Source organism: Seriola dumerili, unplaced genomic scaffold (assembly GCF_002260705.1).
Source record: "Seriola dumerili isolate Sdu_G_001 unplaced genomic scaffold, Sdu_1.0 BDQW01000322.1, whole genome shotgun sequence".
Taxonomy (NCBI): domain Eukaryota; kingdom Metazoa; phylum Chordata; class Actinopteri; order Carangiformes; family Carangidae; genus Seriola; species Seriola dumerili.
The window spans coordinates 3,172,176-3,192,713 of NW_019174577.1; the positions used below are offsets into that span (position 1 = coordinate 3,172,176).

General features: G+C 40.4%; 2 protein-coding genes across 2 annotated transcripts; both read left to right on the forward strand.

Moving 5' to 3' along the window:
* The first annotated feature begins 915 nt into the window (after nucleotides 1-915).
* Nucleotides 916-8,872, forward strand: lpl (lipoprotein lipase). The gene is made up of 10 exons (XM_022759419.1): nucleotides 916-1,165; nucleotides 2,147-2,340; nucleotides 2,941-3,120; nucleotides 3,707-3,818; nucleotides 4,592-4,834; nucleotides 5,570-5,812; nucleotides 6,609-6,729; nucleotides 6,988-7,170; nucleotides 7,283-7,390; nucleotides 7,515-8,872. The coding sequence occupies exons 1-10, from the start codon at nucleotides 1,063-1,065 to the stop codon at nucleotides 7,564-7,566; spliced, it is 1,539 nt and encodes a 512-aa protein (XP_022615140.1). The 5' UTR covers nucleotides 916-1,062; the 3' UTR covers nucleotides 7,567-8,872.
* Nucleotides 8,873-14,001: 5,129 nt separating this feature from the next.
* Nucleotides 14,002-20,060, forward strand: LOC111232091 (lipoprotein lipase-like). The gene is made up of 10 exons (XM_022759444.1): nucleotides 14,002-14,230; nucleotides 15,167-15,363; nucleotides 15,714-15,893; nucleotides 16,120-16,231; nucleotides 16,369-16,602; nucleotides 17,173-17,415; nucleotides 17,745-17,865; nucleotides 18,103-18,321; nucleotides 18,474-18,581; nucleotides 18,671-20,060. Exons 1-10 carry the CDS (start codon nucleotides 14,131-14,133, stop codon nucleotides 18,690-18,692), a joined length of 1,536 nt encoding a protein of 511 aa, XP_022615165.1. The 5' UTR covers nucleotides 14,002-14,130; the 3' UTR covers nucleotides 18,693-20,060.
* The last annotated feature ends 478 nt before the right edge of the window (nucleotides 20,061-20,538 follow it).

The window sequence follows — 20,538 nt, forward strand, 5'->3', positions numbered from 1 at the left end:
TGTAAAGCACTTTGTAACTGTGTTAAGAAAAGGGCTACACATAAAAAGTGTATTATTACTATTATATTTAGAGGGATAAGAAAGCCAATCAATTTATTTCACTTCTGACCCTGGGAAGAGAAAGATGGCTGAAAGACAAGAGGCTGGTCATTAAAAGTCTGCAGGGTCTGCATCCCATTTCATACGATTCAGTCCCATGTGGGCAGGAAGAACAGCCACTGCCAGGGGCCTTTAGTCTAAAGACAGACAAGAGGAAAAAACAGAAAATATTAACACCAAAAAAACGAATAAAACTGATAAAATCACATCATTTTCAATGTTACAGTATAAAAATACACCAGTTTTGGTGTTCAATTAGTAAAAACATGACCTCCTTTTAATGACATTTCTCTGTATTAAAACCATTTAGACTTTGATTTTTTTTTTCACATTTCTGGCCACAAAACTGGACTCCCTGAAAGTATGTGATCAATTTAGGTTGGTGGAAAATGAACACCTCCATCACGCAAGTGAACTCTTCACAAAAGATTTGCACATATAAATTCCAGATAATTTCTTTGTTCTTTATACCAGGGTAACATAAGTCATGAAATATTCATTTTTACACACAAAAAAAGTCTAGAGTCCAATTCAACTTTCTTGTATAGTCTCCTATAAATCTAACAACTTCATTGAGCTTCGTAGCTGATAATCAAGACTAATAATAGTGTTGACATTAGACTGTGTACAGAGTGCTGGGGGCAGCAGTGCATCAGCTCCCCTATGAGGAAGATTGTGAATGATTTCTCCTGGTGATTCAAGCAGGGACAAAGGTTAAACTCCGCCCTCTAAACTTCAGCCAATCATGTCTGAATATTCAAATGAGCCACCCATAAAGATGAGTTGGAGCGGCAACATTGACAGACCACAAGAAGAAACTTCAGTCCTTAACCGCAACTCTATACAACGCTGTGACCGGTGCTCTGTATGTTATAATAAACGATTGGATATAAAGCTGTTCGACCAACACCCAGAGATTTTTTTATTCAGGATATTTTTTTAGAAAAAAAAAGGCTCAATAATATGGGAGAAGAAAATATCAGTTTTTTGGCTGTTTGGATAATTTTGGGAAACATCTTTGTAACTTTTTCTTCTGTCCCTGAAGCCACCACCGACACTGTGTTTGGTAAGATTGAGCTAACATTGCATTTTAAAAAAAAAATTTTTGGCAGGATGTTATTTTCAATATATATCGGCAGCTTTAATGAAGTCAACATAAGTGGGAAGCAGGTTAATTAATGCATGCTGTTACGCGTTGACCGAGAATAACCCCGTGAAAAGTTTTCTGGTCTGCAGGTCTGCATCCGTTTTCATAGCATTGAGCCTCATGTGAGCAGGAAGAAAAGCCGCTGCTGGGGGCCTTTTGTCTGAAGACAGACAAGAGGGAAAAAGAAAACATTAATAATGAAAAAATCAAACAATTTAAAATCATATTATTTAAAATGCTACAGTATAAAAGAACATCAGTTTTATTGCTGAATTAGAAAAACATTACAATCTCCACTTAAAATCACTTGGACTTATTAATTTTTTTTCATTTCTGTATTTCTACTAAAGCGAACTCCCTGAAAGAATGGGATTAGTTTAGAGGTGAATTTTTTTAATCCATTTTTAATGCATGTATCTCAAGTTTAGCAAACCCAGGTATTAACAGTGGTTTCATGCAGATACTTACACTAGTAAAAATGCAGGGGAGACAAAAGGGGGCGACACAACCATGCTCTATGTCTCAGTGTTGTTGCTGCTTGAGCGAGTCACGCTGGTGAGATTAGTGCTCGCTTAGTATTATTGACTGGAGCAAGTTTTCATAATTTGCATGCGTAAGTTTTTTATTGAAGACGGTTTAATTTATTTTGTTTTCTGCAAAACATCAGCGTTTCCAACAGCTGCATGATTATTGTATGAATGCACATGATTAGACTGTGTAATAAAAATCTAATTTATCAAATTTATCTTTTCCCTGGTCAGACAACAGTCATCTGCATTTCTATCATGCCACAACAATTTAATAACCTACTGCATACTCTCTCTCTCTCTCTGTCTGTCTGTCTGTCTGTCTGTCTGTCTGTCTCTCCCTTTGTGTGTGTTGTAACGGTAAACCCCACAGTCTCCACTTCTCCCCTGCCGCCCACCGCTGAATGGCTAACAAACTACACTGACATTGTGTCCAAGTTCTCCCTGCGCACGGCAGACATCCCTGATGACGACATGTGCTACATCGTGGCCGGAAGGCCAGAAACCATCAAAGAGTGTGAATTCAACTCAGAAACACAGACCTTCGTTGTGATACATGGCTGGACGGTATGTCACTCAGCATAAATTATCTATACAGGTAGCCTATATTAGCAGCTTTTATCAGTCCGTGTTGCGGGTGTTTCATTACTTCAGTATCTGTTTCTGTAATGATGATGTTGACAAAAAACTTCAAATTTATAAAACAGCATGTTGCATAAACATAAAATAAACAGGGGTTGAGTTATGTTGATACAATTTGGAACAACCCAACTAACTGATCATAAACAATGAACCAAGTCCAAGAACTGACAGAGTGAATTGAGAGTTGTGATTCAGGCTCAGCTGAACATCCATTCAGTAAAACTGAGATAAGTGTTAATGTAACAGCAAGTATTCTCAAAATACACTTTATTTCTGAGAAAACAGACTGAGAGTGGTGCGTTAGCGGTGTGAACAGCCCATGCATCTCCTATAATGTGATTTAGAGCCAGTCAAGCAACAAGATGTGAACCTGATGACACTCTGGCTGCTCTCCAACCACAGGACACAGAATGAGGGCTAAGGCCAGAATATATCACACCATCTTGCAGCTGACGTTAGAAATGTGTGTGACCACGTGTGTGTGTGTGTGTGTGTGTGTGTGTGTGTGTGTGTGTTTAACTATAGGTAACAGGGATGTTTGAGAGCTGGGTGCCCAAGCTGGTGTCTGCGCTGTACGAGCGAGAGCCCACTGCCAATGTCATTGTGGTGGACTGGCTGACCCGTGCCAACCAGCACTACCCGACCTCTGCAGCCTACACCAAACTAGTGGGCCGCGATGTCGCCAAGTTTGTCACCTGGTTACAGGTGAGTGTTTTAGCTGGTTGACAGCTAGATTACAGATAGAATCACATTTCCCACATCCTCTTTGTTGATTGTTGCCTTTGACCTACTGCAATTGAATAACCAAATTATCCTGTTAAAAGCAAAGAAATTAGAGCAGCTGGTGAATCTGTAGCTGATGATGTAATATTTTTGTACCCAGCGGATATGTCTTCCTACTGGTTATGATTGTAAAAGCTCCATAAAGGGGTTTTATGGCCATGTCTGTGGCTCACAGCGGCCTCTCATTACAAGGCTCAGTATTAAGTGGAGCACAGCCTTTATATGAACAACTTCAAGGTGTATTGGCATCCTCTGTTTACGTGACTTCCAAGTTTAAAGCTTGCAAAATGTTGGCAAAGCATAAAATAACACAAATTAATCCTTGCCTTGGATAATGTCCCAGACTCTATTAAGACTTGAACTTGAGTGCTGCAGAGCTTAGCCAGGTTCGGCCCACTGTTGGTTTTAATTCCGTCCACCAAGTCTGCAGGATTCACTTTAAACCATTTCTAAGGTACGTCAACATGTCAAGCTTTCTGACACATCTCGTCCATCTCTTCCCTTCCAGAAAGAGCTGCAGTTGCCCTGGGGGAGGATTCACCTGCTGGGTTACAGTCTGGGAGCACATGTGGCTGGAATCGCCGGAGACCTCACTGACCATAAAATCAGCAGGATCACAGGTGCGAACCTTAACTTAACCAATGGATCATCATCTGCTTACATTACATTACAGATAAGCATAGGCGAGCATAGATAGATACTGTAAGTACTGTTACTCTCAGTTTTGATTAATCAGTAGATAAACCTGCAACTTTTCACATAATAACACTTGATTTAAGCCTGTATTTATGATCAAAAAATTGTCGGCTCTAAGTGCAACTTTTTTTAGTATTGATTAGTTTATTGTAAGTGATTTAAGTAAAGGAATCATCAAAGTTAAATTCTGCCTTGAGCACAGTGTGTTTCCTGCTCTTTACAAATAAATCAATCCAAGTATGACCATGTGTAGCGTGTTTTAAAGACTTTATATGTCTACAGCTAATGAAAGTATGCATGCGAACAGTCCGTACTGTACCGTAATGTGTGAGCACTTTTCTTTGCAGCCCAGCTTGTGAAAACAGCACAGCTCGCCAATGAAATATAATCTGTCGCCAGTTACATTCCAGGCCCGTATTGTATGTGTGCACATAGTCAGTTAGTAGGTCCAATCTCCCTATTTGTCACAATGAAGTTTATCCAGCTTTGAAGTCTCTCTGACCTGCTTAGAATAATGGTGTGTTTACTGTGAGAGCAGTAGCCCATTAAGAGCCCACAGTCTCTGCTTCACATTTTTCTGAGCTGCAGTGAGTCTGCAGAGCTGCACACGGCAGAAAGAGTCCAAATGAAACACATACTCTAATGATTAAATGTACCGTTTTTAATCCACACCATCCATTCCCCTCTTTCTACCCAGGTCTGGATCCGGCTGGTCCCACCTTTGAGCACGCAGATGACCAGAGCACCCTGTCCCGAGACGATGCCCAGTTTGTGGACGTCCTGCACACCAACACCAGGGGCTCCCCAGACCGCAGCATCGGCATCCAGAGGCCTGTGGGCCACATCGACATTTACCCCAACGGAGGCACCTTCCAGCCTGGCTGCGACATCCAGAATACCTTGCTAGGGATTGCATTGGAAGGGATCAAGGGACTTCAAAGTATGTACCACAAACCCTCCCTGCTGTTTGTAATTAGTTTTAGAGGCTTTGCTCAGGTTTTAATTTATACAGTGCAAATGCTGTGGTTTGTTAGCACTCAGTCACTTTGGCGGTAGGGTAATACAGTCAGTATGAAGTCCACACAGTCCACTGCCTCTGTGTTGGCAAGCATCTGCCCTTATTATAAAAGTGTCACCACGCTACAAGAGTTAAATTTAGGGAGACCCTGTTACTCCATCTGCTCAAACCTGGTGGTATCAATCTTCTCCACCTCCTCTGTGTGACACACTGCACCATAAATACACAACTCAGCCCACATTAAAGTGAACATTTTGTAACAACAGTGTTGTGAATCATCAAGACAGGTTCATGTTCAAGTGTACAGACACTTTTGACTCCATAAAAGCTCTCAGGGGCTACAATTACAATATGCTTGCCTCCAGTCATAACAGCTACGGATTCACAGTATGTCACAGACATGTTCTTTTATACGTAGAGATGAAAGGCCTTGCATGTTGTTTTGCTGGTTCACTGCTTCTTAGCTTTTGCTAAGTTCTTTAACTGAGCGAGGCCGAACTAAGTGAGAAAAACCATCTGAGTCAGCGTTCAGTGGTGGCTGACATGTGAAGAGTCAGAAAGAGCCACAAATGAGGAAGACATTTTCTCTGCGTAGCATTCCCTGGGAATAGATGAGGAGCTTTCATAAAGTCTTTGCTCTGTGTGTGTGTGTTGCAGACATGGACCAGCTCGTCAAATGCTCCCACGAGCGCTCCATCCACCTGTTTATCGACTCTCTGCTGAACACCCAGCAGCAGAGCATGGCGTACCGCTGCAACTCCAAAGAGGCCTTTAACAAAGGACTGTGCCTCAACTGCAGGAAGAATCGCTGCAACAAGCTCGGCTACAACATCAACAAGGTCCGCACGGCCCGCAGCACGAAGATGTACCTCAAGACTCGTGACATGATGCCATACAAAGGTAAATACCAAGGAAAAAGGACATGTAGTACCTAAAAGGAATATTGTATCTCTCAGTAATATTTAGGTAAGGGAGAATTTGTAGGTTTTGTTCTGGATTAAGTCATGTACTTTACTGAGGATGAGTGAGAGTTGAGTTGATTAATGCACATACATTAACTGGAGTAATCCCCAGTGTGTGAGCTACTGTTGCTGAATGTGCTTAGTCTGGATGTGACTGCTCGGAGATGGAATTAATATTAGTACAGTTAGTGTTGTTACAAATAGACCACACACGATTTGTGGACAGGGTAACACTTCATGTGTACAGCACATGTGTACAACAAGTAGCAAGCACTCAGGAGGTCACATGAACAGGAGGTCATGGGTATTTTAGTGGCCGGGGGGGGTATGCTAAGGTAATGCGACACCGCTATATGTAATGCACCGTCAATGGAAAAGTTTATTTAAGATTTTGGAACAAGTCAACAGTATTATTGTTGCACAGCGAGATGATAATATTTTAGAGATGCAAATTTGTATTGAAAGCTTAGTATGTTTAGTACACACTTATATAGTCATATACGATCGTGTGTAAATGAAACCGGGGAGGATTTTGTTTAAATGCAGCACTATGACTGTCACATGAGGACAGAGAAAGATCAAGGTTACATAACGGCTTTTTCTAGTGTTGAACTAACTTTAAGTCGTGTTATGAGAAACATGGACCAGTTGCTGGGAACCTGTCAAGCTGTGAGAAAGTGTCTAAAGTGTAAAACTGACCCTCAGTAAACTTTCTGCTTCCTCCCCTCTCACAGTTTTCCATTACCAAGTGAAGGTTCATTTCTTCAGTAAGGACCGGCTGAGCTTCACAGAGCAGCCAATGAAGATTTCCCTGTATGGAACCCATGGAGAGAAGAATGACATTTCCTCCGTCCTGTATGTACACCAAACCGTTTTAACACCAGAAACACACACACACACACACACACACACATGCATGTGCAAATTACAAGAAAAAGCAAAGAGATAGTCAACATGGTGTTTCAAACCATTCCCGACTCTAAACAAACCTTAAAGGTTCTCATGCTATTTACGTCACGAACATGTATGCTGACACACACATGCACACATGCCAAGGATGCCTTTAATCTGAGCGGCTGACCTTTGAACATCACATTTCCTTTCACCCTGCAGGCCAGTCCTGAACGGTAACAGCACTTTGTCCTTCCTCATCACCACCGACGTCGACATCGGAGACTTGATGATCGTGAAGATGCGCTGGGAGAAGGACACGATCATCAGCTGGTCCAACTGGTGGGGCAGCAGCAAGTTCCACATCCGGAAACTGCGCATCAAGTCTGGGGAGACTCAGTCCAAGTAAGCTGTCAGCAACACAGAGACACAGAATAGACCTGGTGATATTTATGTATTTCCAGTGATTTTTTTTATAAATGACATTCACAACAATTGTTTTCCTGTGGAACTCCAGGGTGATCTTCAGTCCAAAGGAAGGAGAGTTTGCCTACCTTGTCAGGGGAGGAGAAGATGCAGTCTTTGTCAAGTCAAAAGAGGACAAGATGAGCCGTAAAGAGAAATTGTAAGTTAAGAAGTAGCTTCTTCTAAATGGAGTCTGGATGGGCCACCTAAAAAATGAGCCTTGTTGTGTACCATAAGAAGCAGGAGTTCTCCCGTTCACTGTTCTCTTTTGTTTTCCTTTCCAGGATGCACAAGCTGAAAATGCAGGGCAGTCTTTTTGGGCAGAACGATGCTTGAAGTTGCACTTGACCACACACCCACATCATGCACACTATCCATCTCTACATACATACCCAAAGATGGACAGCACACAGCAACACTGGGAAGGCCTCTGCAAGTAACTGGACATATATAGTGACTGCTGCGTTTTTTTTCTGATTCTTCCTGTTTTTCCTCAACTCCCAGTGCAACCAACACAACCTCAATGACAGTGCTGGAAATCAGTCTGTTCATAAGCTCTCTCCTGTCTCTGAACGCTCTCTCTGCTGCTGAAAAATGTTTCAGGCTTCTTTGTGATGATGTGCTCCCAGTTTTACAAATTCACAGTAACTTTTGCTGCATATATTTGTAATCATTCATTTATGCTTTTGTAGCCTACATGTACTGTTTATACTGATTTTAATGTAATTTGAAATCCTGGACTGGTGTGTTTTCTTTACTTATGTGAACTTGGATTATTGTTAATGTAAAAATGATTCAGATTGACAGGCATAGTTTAGGCACATCTTTTTGTTTTTTGTTTGTTTTTTTAAATGTGCAAAATGATCACTTTGTCCCTAATGTTTGTCTTTACCTAACCACTAATTGCCAACAATCAACAGGGACCAAAGAAATATTTACTATCTGCTGAATGGAGAATCACAGTGGTCATTGTACATACCTTTTTTAATCAATATATATATATATATATATTTTTGAATATGAGTTCTGTGTTAATATCTGATCTCTTGAAGCCTTGCTTGTTCTTTGATTGCATCTTGGTTATTGTGTCACTGGTCACTTTAAAAAGCTCGTCGTCCCCTGCAGCCATATTAGATGTTAAGGTCATTGAGGGTGCAGTCCAGCAGGGACATGCATTCTTTAGTTTTGGTCATTTTTTTCATGATCCAGTAAAGGCTAAGTTTGCCTGAAAACTTCATGAATGGGTCAATAGTTGAAAAATTAAATAGTTTACCTCACTGACTAAGCTCAGTCTACAATATGCCCTTATTTTGAAAGGTCAAATTTCAAAAATTGCTTAAAAAATAAAAGTGAAATTTGTGATGGACTGGCCTACATGATAGCCATAATACATCTCAAGAATACTTCATATTGTATTTATTGAATGTACATTTATATATATGTATATTAAGCTGTAATATATTTTTGCCAGGCTTCCATTGTCATCTGTATTTTTATAAATGAAGCGTTTTGTGATTTTATGCAAAAGGCTTTGGAACGATCGATCAAATTGGTCTCCATGCCAGCTGTTGAGTGCATATGTATGTATAAAGAAAGAGCCCAGGATGGTTTAATAAAGAGATAAACTACACATTTAAATCTTCCAGACTGCTCAAGTTGCTTTTACATAATAATTAAATAAGTAACTCGTCAATAGATGGTGGACCTGTGTTGGAGTTAAGGTTGTCACTCACCATTTCATGGATGAGAAACGTGGAGAGAAACGTCTTGGCCAAGAGCTTACACATGTCTCTGTTATATATCAGTGTAATCAGATTTTAAATAACTTGTAGCAGCTCATTGATTTTGAAAGCAGGTAAAAAATATATTAAAATGTACACATAACATGCATTTAATCAATACAACTGTCTACACAGGCTGGGCAACAGCTCATGCTTCACTCGCTCCTGTTTAGACACTGATTGGAGGACTGTGAATAACTGTAACAGTTGTTAGACACTGCTGCTGCTGTGCTGCTTTCACTGCATAGCCTGCGCAGACACTATGAACTGATCTATACCAAGAAAACAGGGAACCTGCTCATAAAAACATTGCTCTGTAGTGCCACTTGTGGTCAAAAGCTCCACAGTGTGTCTTTAAGTAGGTTGTTATTTATACTGTATACTCTCCCTCATGGCTTACAACTGTGTTAACACAAACCTCATTGTAGATCAGCCAACATCTGAAGGCACTTAGAGCTAACATCCAACATGTTTTAATAGTACCGGATTATAACTGGTTGTTGTCGCTAAGCCAGCTTTGCTAAAAATTCAAAACATATTGCATAACACCGAACCAATCCAAAGTATGGCTGTGAAAAAAAAACATGTATCTCTGATTCTTTGAGTTTGTGGATTAGTTCCTCTGGAAGAGATTCCAACTCGACTGCGGAAAGGGAGGAAAGGCACTGAGCAACAGTTGGTATCAGGACGAAGTTAATGAAGTGAAAAACAGTATGACGAGTAACTCATGCTTCAGTTCCTTTAAATTTGGATTATTTTAGTTGGTTGACACTTGAAAGGCCAATCTGCCCCTCAGCTGACAGCTGTTTTGATCTGAATGTATCAAATCGAATTATTAAATCTTCTGAAGAAAAATGTTTTTCTCGTCTGTAAGTGTTGTTTCCAGAATTGGGATACTGAAAAGAATAATGATACGTAATCACATTTTTCTACTTGTTTTTTCTTCTAATCATGAAGGAAGCAAACAAAATGCAGCTGGCAATGTTTTACCCTTTAACACTGAAATATTCCATCATTGTATGTCTGCTATTTATATTCTCTACAAATCATCAATCACAAATCAGCATTTCATGATCTTCAGACTATTGGTAGGATATACCATTGGTTCCCTTTGGTTGACAAAACTTTTAACATTCTTTATTCATCACTATGAACTATTTGACCTCACCCACAAAGTATCACTGACATTATACCTCATATCCCTTATATGCTTACATTTCTCGAACAACAGTGGAGAAGATTGAATGCAAACATCTGTATCAATGTGCCCTGAAATCAACTGTGTATAAGAGAGGTGAGGAAAGAGTAATAATAAGAGCTGAGGAAACTGGTTCCAGCTTGCACAATAGTAAAGTAAAACATCATGTGAACATCCATCTTATCTTTCTCACTGTGGTCACTGTGGAAACACTACCTCATGACTTTGTGTTGGTGGTGGACAAAAAAGACCAAAAAAAGAGCTACAAATCCTGTATGTATCTAACTCTTGAGAACTGTCTCTTTTCCTGTCAGTGATTCAAACACATCAAGATCTGCTACAAGCCTCCCTAAAGTCAGTACAATATATTGGTCTTTTGCATCAACAAGGCCATAGTGGATGCTCCGACTTGTATTTGTGAATCTGAACATGTGCGACGTCATGTGATATTCCTAGAAGTAATCCTGGAAAATAAGTCTTGGAAGTCCAGTAAATTTAAGACATTTTGTTGTTTCCAAACTTTGTGGAGGAGTTATTGCTTGTCCACTTTCTCTCTGCTGGCAATGACATATAAATCTGTAAATGTCTGACTCCCTCTGCTCTTCATTAGTTCCTCGTCACCACAGCAGAGTCCTTCCCTCGCAAAGGCGAGAACGCCTGGATAAGAACTGCAGCAGCAGTATGTGGGAAAACAAATGTAGTCACTGCTTTTCAAAGAAAATGTTACCATGTTCATGGAAGAGCAAAAGCTCATGAAGCCAGATGGTCTGCTGTGGGAGCAACGTCTGGTGTGTATATGTTTGTGTGTGTGTATGTGTGTGTGTGTGTGTGTGTGTGTGTGTGTGTGTGTGTGTGTATAGAGGAGGAAGAGGAAGAGCAACACTGAATTAAACAGCCTATATTAGCTTTCCTCAGTGCCACTGAGGCTTCTCATATAGCTAAAGCTTCGTTTTTGGATGAATGTGAAGACTTGTCCTCATGGGTAGACAGCTGGACTCTGATTGGCTGAAACGGCAGCCCCTCTTATTCAAATCAGGGAAGGCTTCAGATGCTGCAAACCTGCCTGACTGGATGGAAGTGTGTGTCCACAGGGGAGCTGTGTTTTCATCTCCCCTCTCTTTTCATTTCCTGTCACCTCTCCACTGTTTGTTCCCTAATGAAAATAATAATTTAAAAAAATGCAGCCATGAACAAAGCCAGAGGTCATTTACTTAACAAGAAAGGATGGATTTTTGAAAATGCAATAACTAATTTGGATCAAAATGTTAGTTGCGAACCACACTTTTCCAAATGTCAGGATTTTTTGAGATAAACTAAAGGATTAAGTTTCTTTATGGGTTAAGAAATGATCATACTTTTAAAGCCAACTAAAACATTCAAAACCCCACTGGACAATCTGAAAACGCCACCATCACAAAGCTGAAAACAGGACTGTTTTTCTTGGCTCATGAAAAGCTATTCATACAAAGCAGAAGAGAATTCTTAATTTCTACAACAGGGCTGTTGTTTCTACTGCTGACAGACTACTTCTACGGACTGTACTCTTTATGTAACGTTATCAAGTAAACTGTAGCTGTTAGTACGCTGGAATCCACACACTACCTGGTAATTGGTTACAATGTCAGGGGTTTGTTGGAACAAGTGTCAACATCCCTGTGAACATCACTGTTCAACTGACCCTCAAAGCAACAAGCTTGTAACTCTTCAACCATTAGCTCATCGGCCTCCTGCCCAGTTAATCTTGGCATCTTGCGCCACAGTTTTGGGCAACAAGTCAACCAGAGGCAGCCAACTACTCTTGCCTGAACATTAGCACATGATCTCCGGCGGGCATGTAGCAGCATTTTTTACCCAGTTAAATGCTTTATGCAATAGGTCAAAGGTCAAAGTTTTTAAGTAATGGAAACTAAGAACATGCTATAATAGCAATCTGTGATTCCTAGTGATATTGCGGGCCAGCCAAGAGCTTTACTGACTGTTACACACTGTCCAAACGTGCTGATGCTCAGGACCAGGTTTGTTGATCAGCACTGCCAGGAGTCTGAGAACAGGAACTTGATCCCAGTAGGTAATTTGATCTGAACACGTTATAAATACAGTAATGCATTTTTTCCCAAAATTAGATATTTATGAAGATATTCTTTATATGTATGTTCTAGTTTTTATTTTATGCCTCAGCGCCGGTGTTAGCCAGAGCTGGAGGCACTATGTTTTTCGGGTTGTCTGTCCATGCATCCTTGAAGGAATTTCTTCAAATTTGGTACAAACGTTCACCTAGAATCAAAGATGAACTGATTAGCTTTTCGTGTTTAAAGGTCAAAGGTCAAAGTCACGGTGACTTCACAAAACAAATTTTGGCCTTGTGAACGCAATATCTCCGGAACTCCTCAAGGGAATCCCTTGGCAGAAACATTCACTTGGATTCAAGGATGAACTGATCAAAATTTGGTGGTCAAAGGTAAAAGGTCAAGGTCAGTGTGACCTCACAAAACACTTTTTTGCCATAATTCGAGACTTCACACAGCAATTATGACAAAATTTCACACAAATGGTCAGTATTTTATATAATTCTGGACAAACAGGGATGTAACCTGAAACTAGTATACTGTATATATATATATATATATATATATATACATACATATATGATACGATGCGCTTTAAAAAGAAGAAAACGGATAAGAATAAAATAACAATCGCATCCTTTTTAAATGAAAAAGCCCAATAATTGCAAACTTTCAGCATACTAAGATTTGCTTGATGCAGGTATACATCTGCTCTCATCTGGTCAGTGAAAAGGGGCCTGAAAACATTCTCAAGAGGCTCCCTTATGTGCAGCCTATAGCTGCCTGCATCCTGGAATGTCAGGGAGAGCCAGCCATGTACTGTAGGTGACCGGTGACTCATACTGTACACTGTTAGTCCGTCTGCTACACTGTGCACAACAGCTGCAGCTCCTGGCAGAAAACACTCATGACCTGCTCCTCCAGCCTGCATCAAGCAAACTGACTGTAAATACGACAACAGAATGAACCAAAGGTCTCAGAGTTCATCAGTGATTATAGTCTAAATACAATGCACTTTACAGGAAAATAAAGGAGAGGAAAACTTGAAGCTCATCTTTTGCAAACTTGCTTTTAACATGAAACTTAATATTATTATTATAATTATATTTTACCCTATTTATTTCTTTTGTCTGTTGCTGTCTTTTTTTTAAGGCATTTTGCATATTTTTTGAGGCATAATGTATGGAATTTGCTATGTAAATTGAGTTGTATTATTATAACCTTTTTCTATTTGGCAGACAGAGCATTGAAGATAAATGTATAAAAAATATTTGAAATGAGCAATTCGGTCCATAAACAAATGGAATCAGTTGTTGCTCACTTTCATGGTTTTAGATTTGGACTATCCTAATTTCACTAGTTTAAAACTGTGCAATATCTTTTTTTCTACAGAAACCAGATAAACTATCTATTATTAAATCACTTGAGCTGGGAAGCAGACAGTTAAATAACCAGCCCAACATGCAGATGTAATCCATTCCTCATGTTGGCTTTATTATGTGGGCGAAACATACATTTAATAAAGTGAAAAACATGAATAATACATTCTACTGGCTTTAATGAGAAGCTATGTTGCCAGCCAGTGCTGTTAGCTCCTCTCATAAAGCAGTCTAATGATTGACTTTACACATATTTTTCCATTCCCCGCCCGGGGGTCAGCAGCCAATGGCTTGTCAGAGGTACTATTTAAGACGCGGCATGTTTAAGGTGGTTCAGATATCAGCGCTCTGCGCGCAACACGACGCACAGGATTATTCTGAGAGGGAATTTATTATACACTCTTTTCCTGCGACATATTATTGATTTGATTCGCTATCAAAGGTATTTTCTCCAACAGGAATAAGCTGTAAGAGAAATGAAAGCGTGGCGGGTTCGGTTTCTGTACTTTCTGGTGTTGAATGCAGCTGTGCAGTATGTGACGTCCCTGGAAGAGGAGCTCGCCGATTCTATTTTTGGTGAGTTGCCAGTTTAACCTCATCCACACTTACTCACATCAACAGACTTTTCTACAGGACAGAGGCTTTGGGCTTTTATATCGACGCAGATAATCGTCGTGAAAAACGTGTCATCTGAAGGAAAATCCTGCGCAGAGAGTGTGTACGAGCAGGGTGTGTAGTTTAAACTGAGGATAACATAAACTGTTTGCGTTATACAAGATACTATGAATCACGTGTCTATGACTAAACCTGTGTTTGTGCTCTCTGGGAAATACTCAACTTCCACTAGCTACTAATGTCCATGAGAGACGAGATGAAAGTGTTTGTTTTCCAAGAGCCAGCAGTGGACATGAGGAGAACAATGTGTTGAAAACATTCATGCAACTGAATCATCTGAACAGGAACTGCGTTTTCCAAGTGCTATCATGAGCATTTATGTTTACAATATGGCCCCTAAATCGCCTCAAGCCTTAGGCAATGTAAGCCTTGTAAATGTCTCTGTGGTTCCTACATCCACCACCCCACCCCCCACTCTGAAATCCAGCACAACCCCCAGTTGAGTTGAGTCAGCTGACTGTGTCAGGACCACTGAAACTTGCACAGATTATAGTCGGTGAGGTGGCAGGAACAAAGCTGGGAAAAAAACACTTGGTAGTTTCTATGGAGCTCAGTCTGACCAAGTGAACCCTCATAACCCCTGAGAACTGGATTTGTTTAAGGTGGAAGCTCATTTACTGAGGGGCCCCGAGGGGCCGGGCTTATTGGAGCCAGTCACTCAGTTAGCTAGTCAGGCGTCTCGGACCTCCCAGCAGAACATTAGATAAGATTTACACATCTGACAAAAACACCAGCTAGACAGAGGAGTTTCTTCTCGTCTTCTCTTTTATGTCTCTTCTTACACCCTTTGTTCAAGAGAAAAATGTCTTCATAAATCACCCCTTTCTTCCCTTTCAGGTAACTTCCTCGAACCTCTGAGTGACTTGTTTGACCACAAAGATGATGGCAATCAAACTGTTGCCAAATTCTCCCTCCGCAAGCCATCCCATCCTGATGATGACCTGTGTTACATCATTCCTGGAAAACCTGACTCCCTGGCAGCCTGCACCTTCAACAGCACCTCCAAAACCTTCCTAGTAATCCACGGATGGACGGTGAGCGGAGATGCTTCAGCCTGTTGTGACCTGCCTAGGTCTCAAAACAACCAGGGGCTTTGTTCACTTGATTCTGCTTTGGTTTAGAAAAGAAAACTGTGACTGGTGTTGTTTCATTACCTCACCAAGTTCTGGTGCCACAATGTCATGCAACAACATGTTGTAGTTAGTACTAAAGAACATGCTGTGAAGATGGTCGGGAGTTGGCTTACATTTGAGGCATATGGACATTAGACATGCTAATTCCACCTGCAATTCCCCAAAAATTTTAATGTTATCAGTACCAGTGTGACCTTGTTGCAATGCTGTGTCACATAGTAAGTTCAGCTTTTTATCTGTCCTTTCAACAGTTGAGTGGTATGTTTGAAAGCTGGGTGGCAAAGCTGGTGTCAGCGCTGTATGAGAGAGAACAGACGGCTAACGTGATCGTGGTGGACTGGCTCACCTCGGCCCAGAACCACTATGTGGTTGCAGCTCAGAACACCAAAGCAGTGGGGCAGGAGATCGCTCGCTTCATCGACTGGATCGAGGTCAGTGGGAGCAAAATGTCACAGGTGTCATTCACATGTGCCACCTGTCAATATCCATTTTTGAGGAGTAGATGGCTTTTTCACTATCTGTTCATTAAAAAGCAAACTTAGTAAAGACTTGTACTTGTCATGAATTGCTTTTTGAATGATATCTTTGCCACAACATGGGCTTTAGTAATAGCTTCTTAAAATTTATAACTTTAAACTTTTCTTTTTCTTTTTAAAGGAAACCACCAACATGCCTCTTGAGAACATTCACCTGATTGGTTACAGCCTTGGGGCTCACGTGGCTGGATTTGCTGGCAGCCATGCGACCAATAAAGTTGGAAGAATAACTGGTAAACAAAACACAACATTCTGACACATAAGGTTTAATTGCACATCTTGTAATCTTGCATTTTGATCTGGTCAAAGATCATTTAATTGTAAATGGATTGGTTAATTCATTGTTGTCTCTTCCTGTCTCTGTCTGCAGGTCTGGACCCAGCTGGGCCTGACTTTGAGGGGGAGCACGCCCACAGGCGCCTCTCACCAGACGACGCTTACTTTGTGGACGTCTTACACACCTTCACACGGGGCTCCCTGGGTCTCAGCATTGGGATCCAGCAGCCTGTCGGCCATGTGGACATTTACCCCAATGGAGGCAGCTTCCAGCCGGGCTGCAACCTCAGGGGGGCCCTGGAGAAGATCGCTAACTTCGGGATATTTGGTAAAGATAACTTCAAATTCATCTGTAAAATGCAAACGATTCAAATGTAACTAAGCTTAAAACATGTTAACTGCAGCCAGAATGTGGTTCTTCTGTTTTGGCTCAACATAATCATGTATTATTCAATATTTCTTCTAAGTAATTAAAACCTCCACTTCAGCCAGTATAACCTGCCATTAAACAATGATGCATCTGTTACAAACAGCTTACAATGCACATTTTTGTGATTATTAGTCTACACACAGTCCAGCAGCTTCAGTAAGACTGCAGCTACTTGCTGCTTGTTATTAATCTGTCTTAGCAGTGAACATTGTTGCTGTCAGTTGCACAAGGACCCCATTCAAACCGGGCTGAAAATAAACAGAAGGCCCTGAACATGGCAGAGGAAAGGTCAGATACAATATCAGTCATCCTGGCTGAATAGGTTGGTAGGTAAAGTAAGATAAAGTTTATTTAGCGACGTGTGGTCAGCAAACAAATAGAAATGTAACAAACTGGAATATTATAATTTATTTCTCAGTGTTCTTTAAGAAGCACGTGTTTAAATATATTCCCCTCTTTCCTCCTCAGCTATCACTGATGCAATCAAGTGTGAACACGAGCGCTCGGTCCACCTCTTCATCGACTCTCTGCTGAATGAGCAGGATGCAGCCAAGGCCTACAGGTGCGGCAGCAACGACATGTTCAACCGCGGCATGTGTCTCAGCTGCCGCAAAGGCCGCTGCAACACGGTGGGCTACGACATTAGCAAAGTCCGCAAGGCGCGCAACGTTCAGATGTACACCAATACCCGAGCCTCCATGCCTTTCAGAGGTCAGTGGACTTTCAAAGCAACTCATCACTGCTGTCACATAAAAACTGCTGCTGTATTTTCTTACGTACCTAGAGTCAAATTAACTAATAATATTGCAAAGGCCCAACAAGGTCCAATGGCTAAACTTAAAAAAAACTCTGTTATAAAAAAGTTTTAAGGAATTAAAGACTTTCTGAGCTTAGTAGTGTTTCAAATCCTGGATGTTCTGGCTGCAGCGGTCTGACCACTCGCAGCTTAGTTTAGCTAAACCAACTAAACTGGAGCAGCTTGCAGCTGCAGCAGCCTACAGGCATGTTTAAAGTTTCCCAAATGTTCTCTCGCTCTGCAGTCTACCACTATCAGCTGAAGATGCATTTCTCCAGTAAAGTGAACCGTTCAGAGATGGAGCCCTCCATCACTGTGTCGCTGTACGGAACAAAAGGAGAGGCTGAAAATCTGGAGCTTAAACTGTAAGTGGGCCCTTTAAAAATCAGTATTAAAGAGAATTACAGCACCGTGACTTGCATTTCTGAACTTATATGTAACAGCTGCACAGTAGCCTAAGAAAACAGCAACAGCATGAAGAAACCATAAACAGTGATATATAATGGTTTTATCACTGTTTATGGTTCAAAGGTTTCAAGACTAGATAAATATCACTAGCTTGGAGCAGAGCACTAACATGTCTCTCTGTTTGTGTCTGGTAGGAAGGAAAAAATAGCCACAAATAGGACACATTCGTTCCTGCTGGTGACAGAGGAGGATATCGGTGACCTGATGATGTTGACGTTTAAATGGGAGGAGACAAACGGCTGGTCGGCCTCCAACATGTTGAAGATGGTTTCCTCTTGGTGGTCCGGTGACTCCGACAGCGCTAACATGGAGGTTCACAAAATCCGCATCCGAGCTGGCGAGACCCAGCAAAAGTAAGTATGTCATACAGGTATTGCACACTGTTTTAGCATTATTGTGAAAAAGGTAAAAAAGAAAAAAAAGTCAACCATTGTACTGCCATCAATGGAATGAATGGGTCAAGTGCTCATATCGATCAACTATGTGTCATGAATTTCCTTTGCAGGATGGTGTTCTGTGTAAAAGACCCTGAAACTCACAGCTTAAAACAGGAGGTCACATTTGTTAAATGTAAGGATGCATGGAGGACAGACCGGAAACAAACTCAAAAAAGGTGAGTTAGACTCTGTTCACCCTACGTCAGTGCTTTTGATATTGCTGTTAATGCTGATAAATGACAATGAACTTTGTCTTTGTCTGCAGAGTGACTCTGGAGAACCACTGACTCAGAAGAAAAGACCCAACTGTTGAAAGCCCTCCGGTCCATTTCAGCACTTAGTAAATAATTTATACATCTGTAACTTATTTTATTTCTCAAATTATACAAAACCCTCACCGCTTTGTACATATCCACAGAAGTTTGTTTCTTATTTAAACAATGTGTATGTAAATTACTGTGTAATATTTTGTAAAAAAAAAAAAAGAAAAAAAAAAGAAAAAAGTTTTTATGACACATAACTGTAACATCATTTTGTACGAAAAGTAAATGCCGTTGTCTTTGGTAGAGATGGATACTATTCAGTCACATGCACATTTCATATTTATAGCACTGTGAAGAATGATGTCCTGCAGACTGTTGCCTTCTTAAGGTGTTTTATGCAATAGGGTACAATTGTATTACCTTCATACATTATCAGACTAATGCATAACCTAACAGAGCATTCACCACTGTGGCTCTCAGCACTATACGTGACTGTGGGACCTGGATCAGTGTGCCTTACGTTGAACGGTCGCTAGAAGTAAGCTGTTGCAAAATGAAATTGTCTTAACGTAGCGCTTTGTTGCTGTATTTTTCCTTTCATTTTTCTGTGAACTTATTTGACCTTTACTGAACCACCTAAACATTCAAAAGATGGCGTTTCGATCACTTTCACAACATTTTTACTGGTGCTCATGTTACTATGAAGCTGTTACCTCAAAGAAATGCCTGACATTTTGTCGACCATTTTTCTTCTAAACTTTATGAGGTATGTTGTGATCCGTGTGAGGTAGAAGGCGGAGTTAATGTCAGTGATGCCACTTTGTTGTCTTTGTTTCCTCTGTGCTTGAGACTTCTCAAAAGTTCATAAAAACATTTCCAGTCCTATGAGCATCACCTAAACCTCGGCTCTTTAGAGATCGGTACTGTAATCATTGTGACTTCATTTCCACCTACTTTATAAAAGAGGAAATGTTTCACCTTTGCACTGAAAACAGGGGACGACATTGCTAAACAAAGGTACTTGTACAGTAGATTTAATGTAAATACCATAATACTTATGATAGGTTTTTTAGTACGGAACACTGTTAGTTATATATTTTTACCTCTGGATGAACTTAATCTGTAAAATATGGATTCCTATAATCTTTTGTACGTATTTGTAAATATTCACTGTGCTGTATAAATTCTTTAATAAACCAAAACTGCCATCTGAGAGGTCATTCTGAGCACAACATTTTATTTAGGGAATGAAATAATAAATTTAGTTTTATCCTGACCTTAATCATTCGACAGCTCATTGTTATTACTGTGGAATGTATTATCAAAGAAAAATGTGTTTGATGCAAATATTTTGACAAATGAAACTGTTTTTGATATAAAAAGTCAAGGAATTATTAAATCACCCAAAATAAACTCTGCAGTTTCTTCATGTCCTTGCAGTTGTGAGGCCACTGTCTTGATATGACTGTGTCAAGGTGACCCAATGTGAAAACACTCCTTTACAAGCAGGTCCTGCAACCAGTAAAAGCACAGCAGTACTATCAGTATTAAATGTAGTTCCAATTCATTTATACACAGTTAGATAGTTATGTCAATTTTTGTTCATTGTTTTTCTTTCTGGACTTTTCCTTAATCTTTGCTGTTCTCTTTCTTTAAGTCAACCTAAGAAGTTTAGACAAGAAACTACCTAAAATACTAGCTACTGCTTGCAATTTTTGAAGTAATTCATGTAGCTGTCAAATAAAAATTGTGGTGTAATAAGTACAAAAGTTCCTTCTGAGGTGAAATGTAGTTAAGTAGTAGTAGTAGTGGTAGTAGTAGTAGTAGTAGTAGTAGTAGTAGTCCAAGTACTTGGTAAAAAGCACAGAAC

Excerpts from the sequence above, each read along its gene's own strand:
- lpl (XM_022759419.1), top strand. The coding sequence starts at position 1,063 with ATGGGAGAAGAAAATATCAGTTTTTTGGCTGTTTGGATAATTTTGGGA. Across the intron at positions 1,166-2,146 it reads CACCACCGACACTGTGTTTG|TCTCCACTTCTCCCCTGCCG; the intron begins GTAAGATTGAGC and ends TAAACCCCACAG. Across the intron at positions 7,171-7,282 it reads TCTGGGGAGACTCAGTCCAA|GGTGATCTTCAGTCCAAAGG; the intron begins GTAAGCTGTCAG and ends GTGGAACTCCAG.
- LOC111232091 (XM_022759444.1), top strand. The coding sequence starts at position 14,131 with ATGAAAGCGTGGCGGGTTCGGTTTCTGTACTTTCTGGTGTTGAATGCA. Across the intron at positions 15,894-16,119 it reads GCTTCATCGACTGGATCGAG|GAAACCACCAACATGCCTCT; the intron begins GTCAGTGGGAGC and ends TTCTTTTTAAAG. Across the intron at positions 16,603-17,172 it reads CGCTAACTTCGGGATATTTG|CTATCACTGATGCAATCAAG; the intron begins GTAAAGATAACT and ends TTTCCTCCTCAG.